Source organism: Pleurodeles waltl, chromosome 3_1, assembly GCF_031143425.1.
Source record: "Pleurodeles waltl isolate 20211129_DDA chromosome 3_1, aPleWal1.hap1.20221129, whole genome shotgun sequence".
Classification (NCBI taxonomy): domain Eukaryota; kingdom Metazoa; phylum Chordata; class Amphibia; order Caudata; family Salamandridae; genus Pleurodeles; species Pleurodeles waltl.
Window position 1 is genome coordinate 744789836 of NC_090440.1, and position 12567 is coordinate 744802402.

Here is a 12567-nt window from a genome sequence, read left to right on the forward strand (position 1 = left end):
TTTCTTATGCACTTTAGGTAATGTGTAGAGACAAGGAAACCTTGGATGATCTATCTTAAGGTATAAATATTCATCTTTATTTAGTAATCTCTGTTGTTGCCAGATGAGTAACCTACTATTGATCTTATTCATAAGGTTAGGAATGGGATTACCCGTCACAAATTCATAACATGCCCTATCATTCAACTGCATCAAGATCTCATTATCATAATCCAGTTTATTCATGATAACCACATTCCCACCTTTATCCGCTTGTCTAATGATGATATCCTTCTCCTGTCGGAGTGACTCTAATGCAGCTAGTTCATCAGAACTCAGGTTTTTGGGAAAATTGTAAAATCTATTTCTTGATAAATAATTGTCAAAATCTTTCCAAACTTTTTCTTTTTATATTATTTCAATGTTGCCCCATCCCACCATTTCGATAGTTCACTCTTTTTTAACTTCTCAAGTCTAATAAATTTGCTTTTCAAGCCTTCCTTCTGTGAGCGAAAAGTTTTATGTAATGTATTATGAAATGTACCTCCCTTGGACAAACTGTCAAATAATTCCTCAGCTAATTTTGTTCTATCCATTTTCAATGATCAGAAAACAAAGCCAGTTCCGAGCATAACAACATATATCCAAGTGTCTCATACACTTTTTCCAATATACTCCGGAGTCTTAGACCACGCAGGGTCCGTACATCAATAACCACGTGTACAATTTTTTAGCACAAAGCGCCACACACATATGAAGTTCGATGACTTCCCTACTCATACACTGTGGAGTACGCACACTCCTACTACAACTTCATTTGGAGTACGCAAACTCCCTAAAATCCTCACAAACCTCACAATTCACCTGCGATTTGCATAAGCTGTGTAAGCGCAACCTATTTCACTTACACTGTCACTAGAACGCCGGGAAAATCCTAAAACACCCATCAGCAGGATCCAGGATCTGGGAAAGTCATTTCTTGGCTTAAGGGAACATCATTTTCTCTCCAATTATCATCATTGAAAAACAAAATCCAAATCCCAATAATAATGAACTCTCAGAGGACCAACTCATCAAACTGCTATCATCACTGGGAACACCTGTTACTGTGTACTGCACGTCTGTGGTAAGCTCCTAAGCAGACGAACCATCAATCTCTTTCCGTCCCTTTTATCACTCTGTACCGGACATCTATGGCAAGCTCTTAAGGAGACTAACCATCAGTCTGCTACCATAAATGTTAGCGCGCCTGACCTTAATAAGTAAACTTACAAGGGAATATGAATAGGTCGGTAAACCTTTTGACTCGCAATTAAGATGTTCTTACCATAGCTCCAGTACATAATCAATAATCAATACACAATAATCAATAGTAATCAATAGCATCAATATTCAATGGAGCCAGTAATTGTCACACACCATGACCTTCCAGTCATGAATAACCACACCTTTAGTAAAAGTTTAGAACCTTTATTTTCCTATATTAACAATGCTAAGGTCTTGTAGATTAATCTCAAAATCAAATGAAACACATATAGAAACAATACTGGTTGTCCAAAGCAGCGGAAGAAACACAATCTAATCAAAGCTTGAACTACAACACATTCTAAAGTTACAGTGCAAATCAATAGCAAAGTCAGCTGCGTCAATGAAATGAAGTACATGAAGTTGAGCAGAAAAGTTGACCAAGCCTTAGTCCCTGATATCACAATTCATTAGTGAGAATCCTTTACTAACATCAGATTAGCATCAGCATGTTGGGCTTCATGCAAAACAATTTAGTATCACAAATTTGGAAAAACATCTTACTATAACTCTATCAAAATAGTGCAGTTGGTACCTAGAAAGGAAAAGCAAATATGCATAATAATCACATTTCAGAGTATACCTATCCTCGGTATGGATCAGCAAAGCAGAATCCATCTTGTTCCTCGGGACATCAGTTGATCAGCAAAGCATCAGGCTTCAGCATCAGAATTTTAAAAGGGTAAAGTTATTGAGCAGTAAAGTTAAGCATGTCTCTAGTAAAGACGCCTAAGAAATCAATAGCCATTCGGTCAGAAAGAATAAGGGAAGAATGAACTGTCTTCTCCCTCTGCGGCGTTGTTATATTAAAGTTACCTAAACTTTGCCCTCATTCCCTATTGGTCAGTTAATCGTATGTTCACACTCTGTCCAATAAAACTACTATCCAAAATCTATGAATCCTAATATTTCTCTGTTCTCATATTGCTGATTGGTTCGTCTTACGATGTCCTCACCATCCGGCTTGTCAGGTAACAATATTGCTGCAGGTTCTACTCTAGTCAGTATCTTCATTGTTCTTATCCTGGGAAAGTCAATTTCACACACATTACACATACAATGTTGCATTAGCAAGAACATCATCTCCTAGCAGTCAGTTCACATGAAACGCTTCCGTTATGAGCACATTTAAACAATACAATAGACATTTCACAGTTTAATTCTCTTGGTCAGCATTTTTATTAAACGCTAAGAAATACATCTTTACATGAGGCCTGGCAAAATAGGCCAAGACACTCGCTAAGTTAAGGCCTACAATTAAAAAAGCTTAATTCATAACCTTCAGTATGACATATTACTACATTAGTCTAACATATATTCAAAATTTCATAAGTATTAATCACTGATTAGTACATATCATTAACATTGGTGTCCATTCTTCGAGATCACATTTTCAAATGTGTGCATTATTTTTCTACGTTATTACACTTTCTACATAAACTCATTATTCAAAATACATAAACACTCATTAATAATGTTTATTAAGACACCTGCACTAGCACAATAAATTTGCAGGATCTCTATTAACTGACAGTCTCTGCTGCTACAAATTGTGAGGCTTGAAATGTCTGCTGAACCGTCAACATGATGTACATAGAGGAAAAGTGATGTAAAACACATAGCGCTGTCATTAACTGCAATTGAAGTCTTGCAGCCTTAAACCACGGGATACACACAGGATAGAATAGTTTATGGTGCTGGAGAGCAAACGTAATTCCTAATAACACAGAAAGACAAACTCTTCTGTGGTCTGGCACAATTTTGCAGCATCTATATTAATCAAATGAGAGGTGCTGCAGGGCACAATGTGTATAGTGTATTATCAAATGCAAAGAGCATAATATCATTTTTTTGTTCGTGCCTGCTAGGTACTGCAAGCTGTCTAGTTCGAAAATACCTAAGAACTTGCAGTGGTTTATAGTCAGCCTATTGCTTATCACTGGTATTGTCACATTCATTTCCTTGCTTCTTTTTCGATGGCTTTCCTAGTCCTAACTTATACATCTTGTGTTTGTTTGTCCATTTCCTAGCTCATGACCTGTTTACCATCTTTCTGTCAGGCTGGCTTCTATCCTTCCATTGCTCACTTTTAGAGAACATTTTTTCCTAATTGGTTGGGAGCGCTTGTGATTTCAAGCTCTCCCATCCTCTGTTCCATCTCCTTTGATCAAATGATCACCCCCTACTCGCTATTTGTCTCTCATTTACTTCTCTCCTGACATCCATGGGCTCCATGTTGTTCTCATCCTCCGATGCATATCCCTGCTTCCCGACGTGCTGTCACTTTCCTATGCTTCTCCCTCTCTTGTGTTCTTCCACCCTGCAGGTGGTGATGTTTTCCCCCCTGCGTTCCTAGCTCGGCGTTCTTCTCTCCATGTGTGCATATACCCTACCCCTGTGTTGCCACTAGAAGCAGTCACTTCATTGTGCCTTTACTTTTATATTTATTTATTTTTGGTGATGCTACACAGTCAGAACAAACTCTGCCAGTGTAAGGCAGTGCCAAAAGGCATTGGCAAAGCCAGTAGGTCACAAGGGCAATACCTATTGCCTTTGCCAATGCTTGTTTGAGCATGGTTGCGCTTGGTATTTACATGAGGCAGGATCCGACTGTTAGGACCACTTGATAATGGATGGATAGTATGTGCTTTAGTACAACAAGGACACACAACAGAAGCAAGATGTTATTAGTGTGATGATCTAAACTTAGGCATTGTGAATGCACAGGATGTTGTTATATTATGTTTCTGCAGGTCATTTGGGGGCTTTTAGAGGCCCAACCAAAATTGGCTGTCCTGAAGAATGTGTTTTTCCACCGAAATGCGTGTAGAATGATGCAAATAGCCACAGAATTACATGATTTAAGCAAGTGTATATAGCAATTTTTTTAATTTGTTTAGACAATACATATAGATTATGGTGGTCATTACAACCCTGGTGGACGTCGGTAATTTGGGGAAAGGTACTGACAACAGGCTGGTGGTACCTTCTCCCAAATTATGACATTGGCAGTTTGGCTCAAGCCAAACCGCCAATGTACCACTCCGTCCGCCAGGGTGGTAACAGCTGCTGGGCTGAAGACTTCGGTCTCCAGGCAGGCGGCCGTCACAATCCCACCCTCAGGATTATGACCCCGCCTACTGCCATGGTTTTTGTGGCAATCGTACCGCCATGAAAACCATGGCAGTAGGCACTATCAGTGCCAGGGAACTCCTTCCCAGGCACTGATAGGGGTCTTCCCTGCCCCTCCCCTTCTCCAGAGTCCTTCCGCACCCTCCTCCTCCCTCTCCTGCCCCCGCACATTTACACACCCACACGCGCATACATACACACTCATACACACATTCACCCATGCATGCACACATACATGCCCACACACCACAACACACACTAACATATATTGTCGCACACACGCATTAACAACACACAACATACACGTACAATCACATTCAGGTATTCACACATGCATTCCACGTGACTCACACCCGCATGCCCGCATATAATAACAGACACACATCACTCCACACACACACAACACTCCCACACACGCACACACCACCCCCCAGTCCCTCTCCTGTCGGAGAACCCGACTTACCTGCTTGCAGGGGGTCCTCCGGCAGGAGACGGGACACAGCAGCAGTGTCCGCCAGCAAAACACTGCCAGGCCATATCATGGCACATGATACGGTTGGTGTTGTTTTGCTGGCGTGGCGCTGCTGCTGGCATCAGCGCCACCTTACCGTCGTCTGTCGCCATGACCGTTGACGGAATTCCGCCAGCCTTCTGCCGGAATTACAGCTACGGTCATAATGCGGGTGGGCAGCTGGTAGCCACGGCGACAGTATGTTGGCAGCCGTCGCTGTGGCGGTAGGCAGCATTTACCACCAGTGTCATAATGAAGGCCTATGTCTGTTATAATATTTAGAAAGGGGGAAAATGTGTTCTTTACTAAAGAGTGTATTATTAACTGATCTGCTATATGAGTACTGTTAAAAAGCTCATATAATATGTGTATGTTTTTTTATGAAAGAGAAGGAATGGAATGAATGGAAATGAAAGTTAGTGTCCTGGGTGGATGATAGTGAGGTTGTTGGAGTGGTTTTTAAGATAAATTTTGTGTTGAGGACTGCAGATCATAATTGAATTTGAAATGTATTTGGTTTTAAAAAGTGTTGAAAGTGTTAATTTATGTACTTATGGAGTTAAGAAAGTACTAAATAAAATGTCATCAAAAAAGGAGAATGGACTTGTCTGAGCATAAATGGTTTAGATGTATGTGTACGAATTTATCGAGTGGTAAGATGATGCTTTTTCCCCTTATTATTTGCATTTTCCCTGTCTCGTTAACTTATAATTGCAGGGAGTTACTTTCCTATGGTTGTTTTTTACACTTGAGCCCTTTAAAGAAAAGGCCTATTGAGAAACATCTGGTTTTCCCAAAGGGTAGGGTCTTGAGAGACAACTGAAACTGGGGTATAGTCTTTGTACTGCATTGAATTGTCTGCAACCTACATAGCACAGGTTTGAAACGAATCTGCGTGGGGACAACGCAGCTTTTCACCCTTGGCAGTGAAAAATTAGCAACACCGTCCTAGCTGAATAACACCAATGACGTCTCATGTGTTTTCTTTAATTAATACATTGAGAGTTAGCACTGCATTACAGATCGGTTAAATATTAGAAATTGTTATTTCTAGCTCAGGCAATCTGATTCCCATAGTTAGTGCCCTGAACTTTTCTATACGCAGATTCATTTACAACTGGGGAAAATATTTTCACAAGATTTGCAGATTTTCCTAGAACCGTAAGTGACACTTAGGCCCACATTTATACTTTTTAGTGCCGCATTTGTGTCGTTTTTTGACGCAAAATCGGCGCAAACTTCTAAAATACAATTGTATTTTGGAAGTTTGCGCTGCTTTTGCGTAAAAAAATGACGCAAATGTGGCACTAAAAAAGTATAAATATGGGCATTATTGTGGAGTAGGTATTACAAGGAAAGTTTCAGAGGGTAGGCAATGCAAATGGTGTGAGGGTATGTAAAGTGATAGCTCTATGAATATTCTCAAACATTTTCAATGTTTTATGTTTGTGTGTACCTCTTTGTATTAACGCTTTACAGTCGAAAGTTTGGACCAGAGCAACAATTTCAGAGTACAGAGTAGAGCAAACATTTACTGTACTGGAACTCCGAAGCAGTAAATCATAAAATGATTAGGCTTGGCTGAAAGACAGCTTTAGTTGTCTATCCACACTTATATTTTTCAAAAATCATAATAAGTTACATACATTTTTACTTACAAAAAGAAGATTGCATTCTTCCTCCTTCATCCATTGGTCTGTTCAAGTGTCATTCACATTTTGCTTCTGCCTACTACTATATATAGATTGAGGCAATACAGCATCAGACAAGTTTTACATCTTAATTTTATTTCCACCAATTAGTGCTTAATTTTAGCCGGTGGTTGCCGGTGGAGCCACCAGCATTCATTTTTGCAGATCACACTTAATTTTCTTCAAATGACATTTCCCGAGAACATCTATTTTCCATTTGAGGAGCGCTGGATGGGTTCCACAGTCCTAGTAACACAAATGCTGGAAATCTGGCAATGGATGTCTTGGAAGATTTTATCAGTGGCGTCAAGGACTTGGGTCTACTAAGTTTTCAGTTTAAGACACTCCCAGAATACTTGAATCAAAGTCCCCTGTCCAGCGCAACCTCTCCAGTATTTCCTCGGGTTTCCTTTACCCCACTTCTATTGTCTCTGCGGGATGCGGTACCAGTGTGAAGTTATTCTGTACATCGTTTCTAGGTGGAGGCGGTTTTCTCAGTGTTGGGCACTATTTTGGGGGGAATAATGCCCTGCCCAGTTATGCTTCCCAGCATTTTTGTTCTGGTGTTTTACCTGTTCCCAGTTTTGAGATAACATTTTATATATGTCTACGGTTAACCAAAGGTATTATAAACATGACTTTATGCGAATATTTATTTATTGTATCCTAAAAGATTTATCTTTTTTCGAACAGGTCTGGCGTGGTGTATATAGATCTATTGCTACTTTGCCATCTTTCTGTGATTGTTTGTCCAGAGTCGCCCTGCAAGAGAAAAATGTTAGACTCCAACGATGAAAGCGGAGAAACTGAAGAAGGTACCGTGACATTCTTACAGTTAAATGTTAAATGAAGACTCTACATCTAGACAATCTGCAGGAGAACATGTGTGTCTCAAGCAGGATTTTCCACCTTAAGTTCAGCATGGTTAGAGCAAGCTTTTGAGGACTGCTATTCAAAATGTAGATAAGTTTTATTTAGAATTATTGAATGGGCTTATGTGGATATGAGGACAATCTGGCCCATATCCAACCCTCCAATCGTGCATGAATCTGGCCTACCTGGACCTAAGTATCACAGTAGTAACCAGATCATAATCCAGAAATCTATTTTTGAGGCTGTCAAAGCCATGAACGTATTCAAATGTGTTGGACCTACTATTTACCTGATAGGAAACATAAAGAAGACTGTTTTAGAGAAGCTGGCTATAATCTTGCTGAAGATGAAGCATGCTTTGGCCATCTGCTTGAGTTAATAAACTAACCCTAGTATCTTTCTGATTTGAGCTGCTGAATCTAGGGGTGCAGCAAAACCCAACTGCTATTAGGTTTTGAGCTATTACTGGCTAGCTGCCCTTGATTTATTTCACTGACACAGTGAAAAGTGTTCCAACCCCCTTCCTTATTAAACTGAGGATTTTCAGTGGCTAATAATGCATAGCTCAAGCAATGCCTTTGGTCCCCTGTTTGATAAGTATGTTTCTTTATATTGTTGCTGGTGCAAGTGTCTGTCCAAGATGCAGAGCCACAAATGTCTAGGTGGGGACTACTAAAACTAGAAATCATGACTGTCATTAATGTTGGGTGTTGTGGGAATATATAGCAATATTTGGAGAAATAAATTGCAGCATGAGCATTGCCACAAAATGACAGGAAGTGACTTCATGATTACGATACCATAGAAGAGCTCCCTATGTTTCAAAACTTTGGCATCTCAACAGCCTTTTAAAGAACAGCTATATATATAAGTGTGTGTGTGTATATACAAATGGCAAAATACTTTGTTGCTTTCTAGCTCAGTGCAGTGCAAATCCTATTATTAACAATTATGCTAGGAAACATTTGAGGTGAGCAAATCTAGAGTGTTGCTGATGTTGCAGGGTGCAGGGTGCTTCTTATTGGAGCAGCTCTCCACCTAAACTTGGCCACTACGCAGAGTTCTCTCTTCTGGTTCGCATAATTTATGTGTTACTCTAACCCTGAAAGGGTTTTATTTTGAATTATACTGGGTGTTCCCTTGTTTCTGGACACAGCTAAACCTCTATGACGAGATGTAATGAGATCAAAACACGTGTCAGGGGCTGCCTTTGCTCATTCTCGGTTGGTTTGTGTGATATTTTACCAGTCCAAAGCTGTAATACTGTGCCTGGAGTGGTGAAAGGCTTTTGTCACTGGGCCGATCCTATGCTTTAAGGTTTTGTTGTACAAATGGAAAAAGTCTTTGTTGCTTTCTAGCTCGGCGTGGATGGCACTGTGCCAATAATATGCTTAAAAACTTTGCTAGAAAAACAGACATTTGAGGTGAGCAAATATAGAGTGTCACTGATGTTGCAGGGTGCTTCTTAATGGAGCTGCTCTCCACCTAAGCTTGGGAACTACCCAGAGTTCTCTCTTCTGTTCTGCATAATTTATGCACAGCTGGAGCTGGCCACAGCCTGTCTCTCTGGGTACGAGAATAGGTGTGGCAGAGGGTATCTGGGTGTGAGAGTGCCTGTCTGGGTGTGAGAGTGGGTGTGTCAGTGTCTGTGTGGGTATGTGAGTAGGTGCATGAGGGTTTCAGTGGGTCTGTGAGTGGGTGTGTGAGAGACTGAGTGGGTATGTGAGTGGGTGCGTGAGTGCCTGAGTGGGTCTGTGAATGGGTGCGTGAGGCTCTGAGTGTGGCTGTGAGTGGGTGCACAAGGGTCAGAATGGGAAAAAGAGATTGAAAGAGAGAGACAGAGAAAGTGAGGGAGAGAGAGAGTTTTATTAGGCTTCAATGAATTATATACTTAGAATGAGATATTTCTGGACAAATTGAAAACAAAAATGCATTTGTCAATTAAAAAGAGTGAGATCACCGTTTAGTATGAACCTTAAACTTTTGAAGTTTAAAAGAAATTAAAGAAGGACAATTACCACATGCACACCAGGAGTAGAACCCTCCCCTTTCAGTGTGAAGGTCTGTGACCTTAAACTTTAGGCCATAAGTGACTCCTTACTGTAATGTTTCCAGACATACCTATGATAGTCAACCCACACAAGTGCTTGGAAAGAAACGTGAATGTTCCATCACTAGGAAGGTTTAACAGTCAAAACACTAGTAATAAACAAACACACTTCCAAGTGATACTAGGATTTGAACCTTCAGCCTACTGAGTGACAGCACAAGACCTTGACTATTAGGCCAGAAGTCACTATGTTCTCCTCTGCATCCAAACGTAACTATAACATTGGTCCAAACATTTTGCTAGTCTGACTGTGTGAAGTCACTGCATGGAGTGAAGTGGAGCGGAGTGACCATTGCAGTGACAATCTCTCACTTTCTCTTTTCCATCCTATTATGGGATGGAAGAGAGACAGTGACAGGCCCACGGGGAGCCTGAAGGCCCTGCGGACCTAGATGGTTCCCCGTGTCTTGTGAGAGCCAGCATTGCTCCCACAAGAAGGGAGCTGCTTTTAAATAGCAGTTCCCTGCTTGTGGAAGCAGTGTTTTTAACTATTTCCCTGCACGCATATTTGTGTCCTCTTTCTGTCTGCGGTGGCTGTTTGACAGCTCACGGTGTCAGAAAGTGGACTTTGTTTGCTTTTGCCTGGTGAGAGATGTCAAAGCTCCCACCAAGCAAAAGCAAACAGCTGTGTCTTGGGGTGGGCACCCCGAGACAAAGCAGAAGCCATCTCCCAGGGCAGTCAATGGCTGCTCAAGGGGAGCCACGTGGCCCCCCTCACCATTCTATTTGCCCAAGAGAAGTGGTGGTCCCTGGGGCTTAAGGGTCCACAATGGACCCCTTTCATTCTTTTTATTGTAGCCCTGGGAAGGTGGCGGACCCCTGGGCTGCAGGGATCTACACGCCCCCGCATTACACTGCATTTGAGCCTCTTTGGCGGTTCTTTGGGCTGAGAAGGGGTCGCTAGGCCCCCCATTGCATTTAATTAGGGCCCTGGGGAGGTGGCAGTCCCCAGGGCTGCGGGGGGCAGCACGACCCCCAGCATTACATTTGAACCCCAGGCAGGTGGCAATCCTCGGGCTGCTGGGGGGGTGCAAGGCCCCCCGCATTACATTTCATCAAGGCCCCGGGGCAGTGGCGGTCTTCAGGGCTGTGGGGGCCTGAGCCACATTAGTCTTCATTAAAGACCCTGGGAGGTGGTGGCCCCCAGGGCAACAATAAGCCCAGGAAAGGGCCCCAGGCACCCCCTCATTTTTTACAAGGCCCGAGACCTGGCCCACATGAGTTCTTTAAAAAAACAAGCACAGGAGCCTGCACTCCTTTTATTGAAACTTTTTCAGCTGCAAATTTACAACAAAAAGTTTTTTTAAAGTCCTTTTTTGCTCTGTTGGTGTCCCTCTGGGACCCTAACACCAAAGCTAAGGGGTCAGAGTTTACCTACCCTGGCCCCTTTTCTTCTTTTTTTTTTTGCATTGTTTGTTGGAACTCTGCTGAAAGCGAGTCCCAAGATGGATGCTAACACTTCCTGGTTGAAGTGTTGACAGCCAATCAGAGCTCTGCATTTCCCTGCATCAGCTCGTCACTATTGGTGAAGTCGTTGCGGCCAGAGGTATATAAATTTGGATTTCCTTTAACATCTCAAAAACTATTGAACGGATTTGCACCAAATAACCAAAAGCACAATCTGCATACCAACAGCTAGCTTTCTGCCAAATTTAGTGTAATTCTGTCCAGGGGTTCGGGCTGTAGTCATGTTCAAAGCTCCTCTGGGAATTAACATAGGAAATGCATGTTTTTTTACCTCCCCTTTTTTTTCGGCCCGCTTGACAGATCGGCCCCGAAGGCAATGCATGGTGCGGGGTTGGGTGGTTAATGGGGGTTGGCTGCCTCCGGCTAACTTGGCTGTGCATAGCAGTGGTTGAATTAACATATAGTAATTAAAATTATGCTTACCTTAGGTTGCAAGTTATAGTTACTTGAAATAACTCTACCTATAACTACTGAATTTCTAAGGTTTTGTGCGAGTAAATTCAGAACCTAGTTATAACATCCCTGTAACCTTTGGTTTCGTAAGTGAATTTCTATGTTTGTTTAAATTCATACTTGTGCCCTAAGGTAATTATAACTCGCGCCCTTCACCATGCACAGCAAATTACCCCAGATATAACAGCACTCTTTTGGAGTCATTTTTTGCACAGGAACGCCTACCTTGCATCTCATTAAGGCAAGGTAGGTCTCCACTTCCAAAAAATGACTTTAACTCCATAAATTTGGTACTACACGGGTCTAGCACCAAAGTATAAATATGGAGTTAGTTTTGCACCGAATTAGAGTAAAAAAAAATGACGCTAATTCAGTGCAAACCGAGTATAAATATGCCCCCTAATGTGCACTTAATGCTGGGGGTTTGTTTATTTTGTGAGCAATATCGAGTGTACTGAATTTAGAGTTTATATCAAAGAATATGTTAACCCAAACAATTATATTTTTGTTGGTTACTGAGTGCCAATTGTACTATAATTGTCGTTTATAATTTAAACAAAACAGTATTGCAATACCTGGGATGATCGCAATAGCGGTGCATTTTATTATGCAAGCAAGATTCGAACCCAGATACCCAAGACTGAATAACAGCGCACTATGACTAATGCTTGAAAACAACTACCTCTTCTCTAGCTGGTTCTCGATAATCTTATAAGGCTCTATATTTAATGAAAATTAACCTTAAGGCAGCCACTAGTATGTGTGATTGTACTTGCAAACTACCAACCACAAATCGATGTTAAAACGTATACTATTTTAAAACTTGTAACCTTGAAAACTAAGTTATGTGCATGTTTCCTTTAATCTCTATTTTTGTATTTCTGCAAATTAGCCACACATTAACCCAAATGTCATATCCTGCAATTTAGCAATACCTAATCTACTGTAGCTCATGAACTAATTCTACCAACTATTTGCAACAGCATTCATTCCTCCCACTCATAATGACCCCAAGTACTACTATTTTAATCCACCACGAAGACACT

At 41.4% G+C, this 12567-nt stretch overlaps 1 protein-coding gene across 1 annotated transcript in view; it reads left to right on the forward strand.

The window, feature by feature from the left end:
• The window catches only part of PRRG4 (proline rich and Gla domain 4), a 247846-nt gene that overhangs the window by 69379 nt on the left and 165900 nt on the right, over nt 1-12567 (forward strand). Inside the window, exon 2 of the mRNA XM_069223514.1 lies at nt 7312-7433. Within this exon, the coding sequence (XP_069079615.1) occupies nt 7394-7433 (40 nt within the window). The 5' untranslated portion in view covers nt 7312-7393. The remainder of the gene's footprint in view (nt 1-7311; nt 7434-12567) is intronic.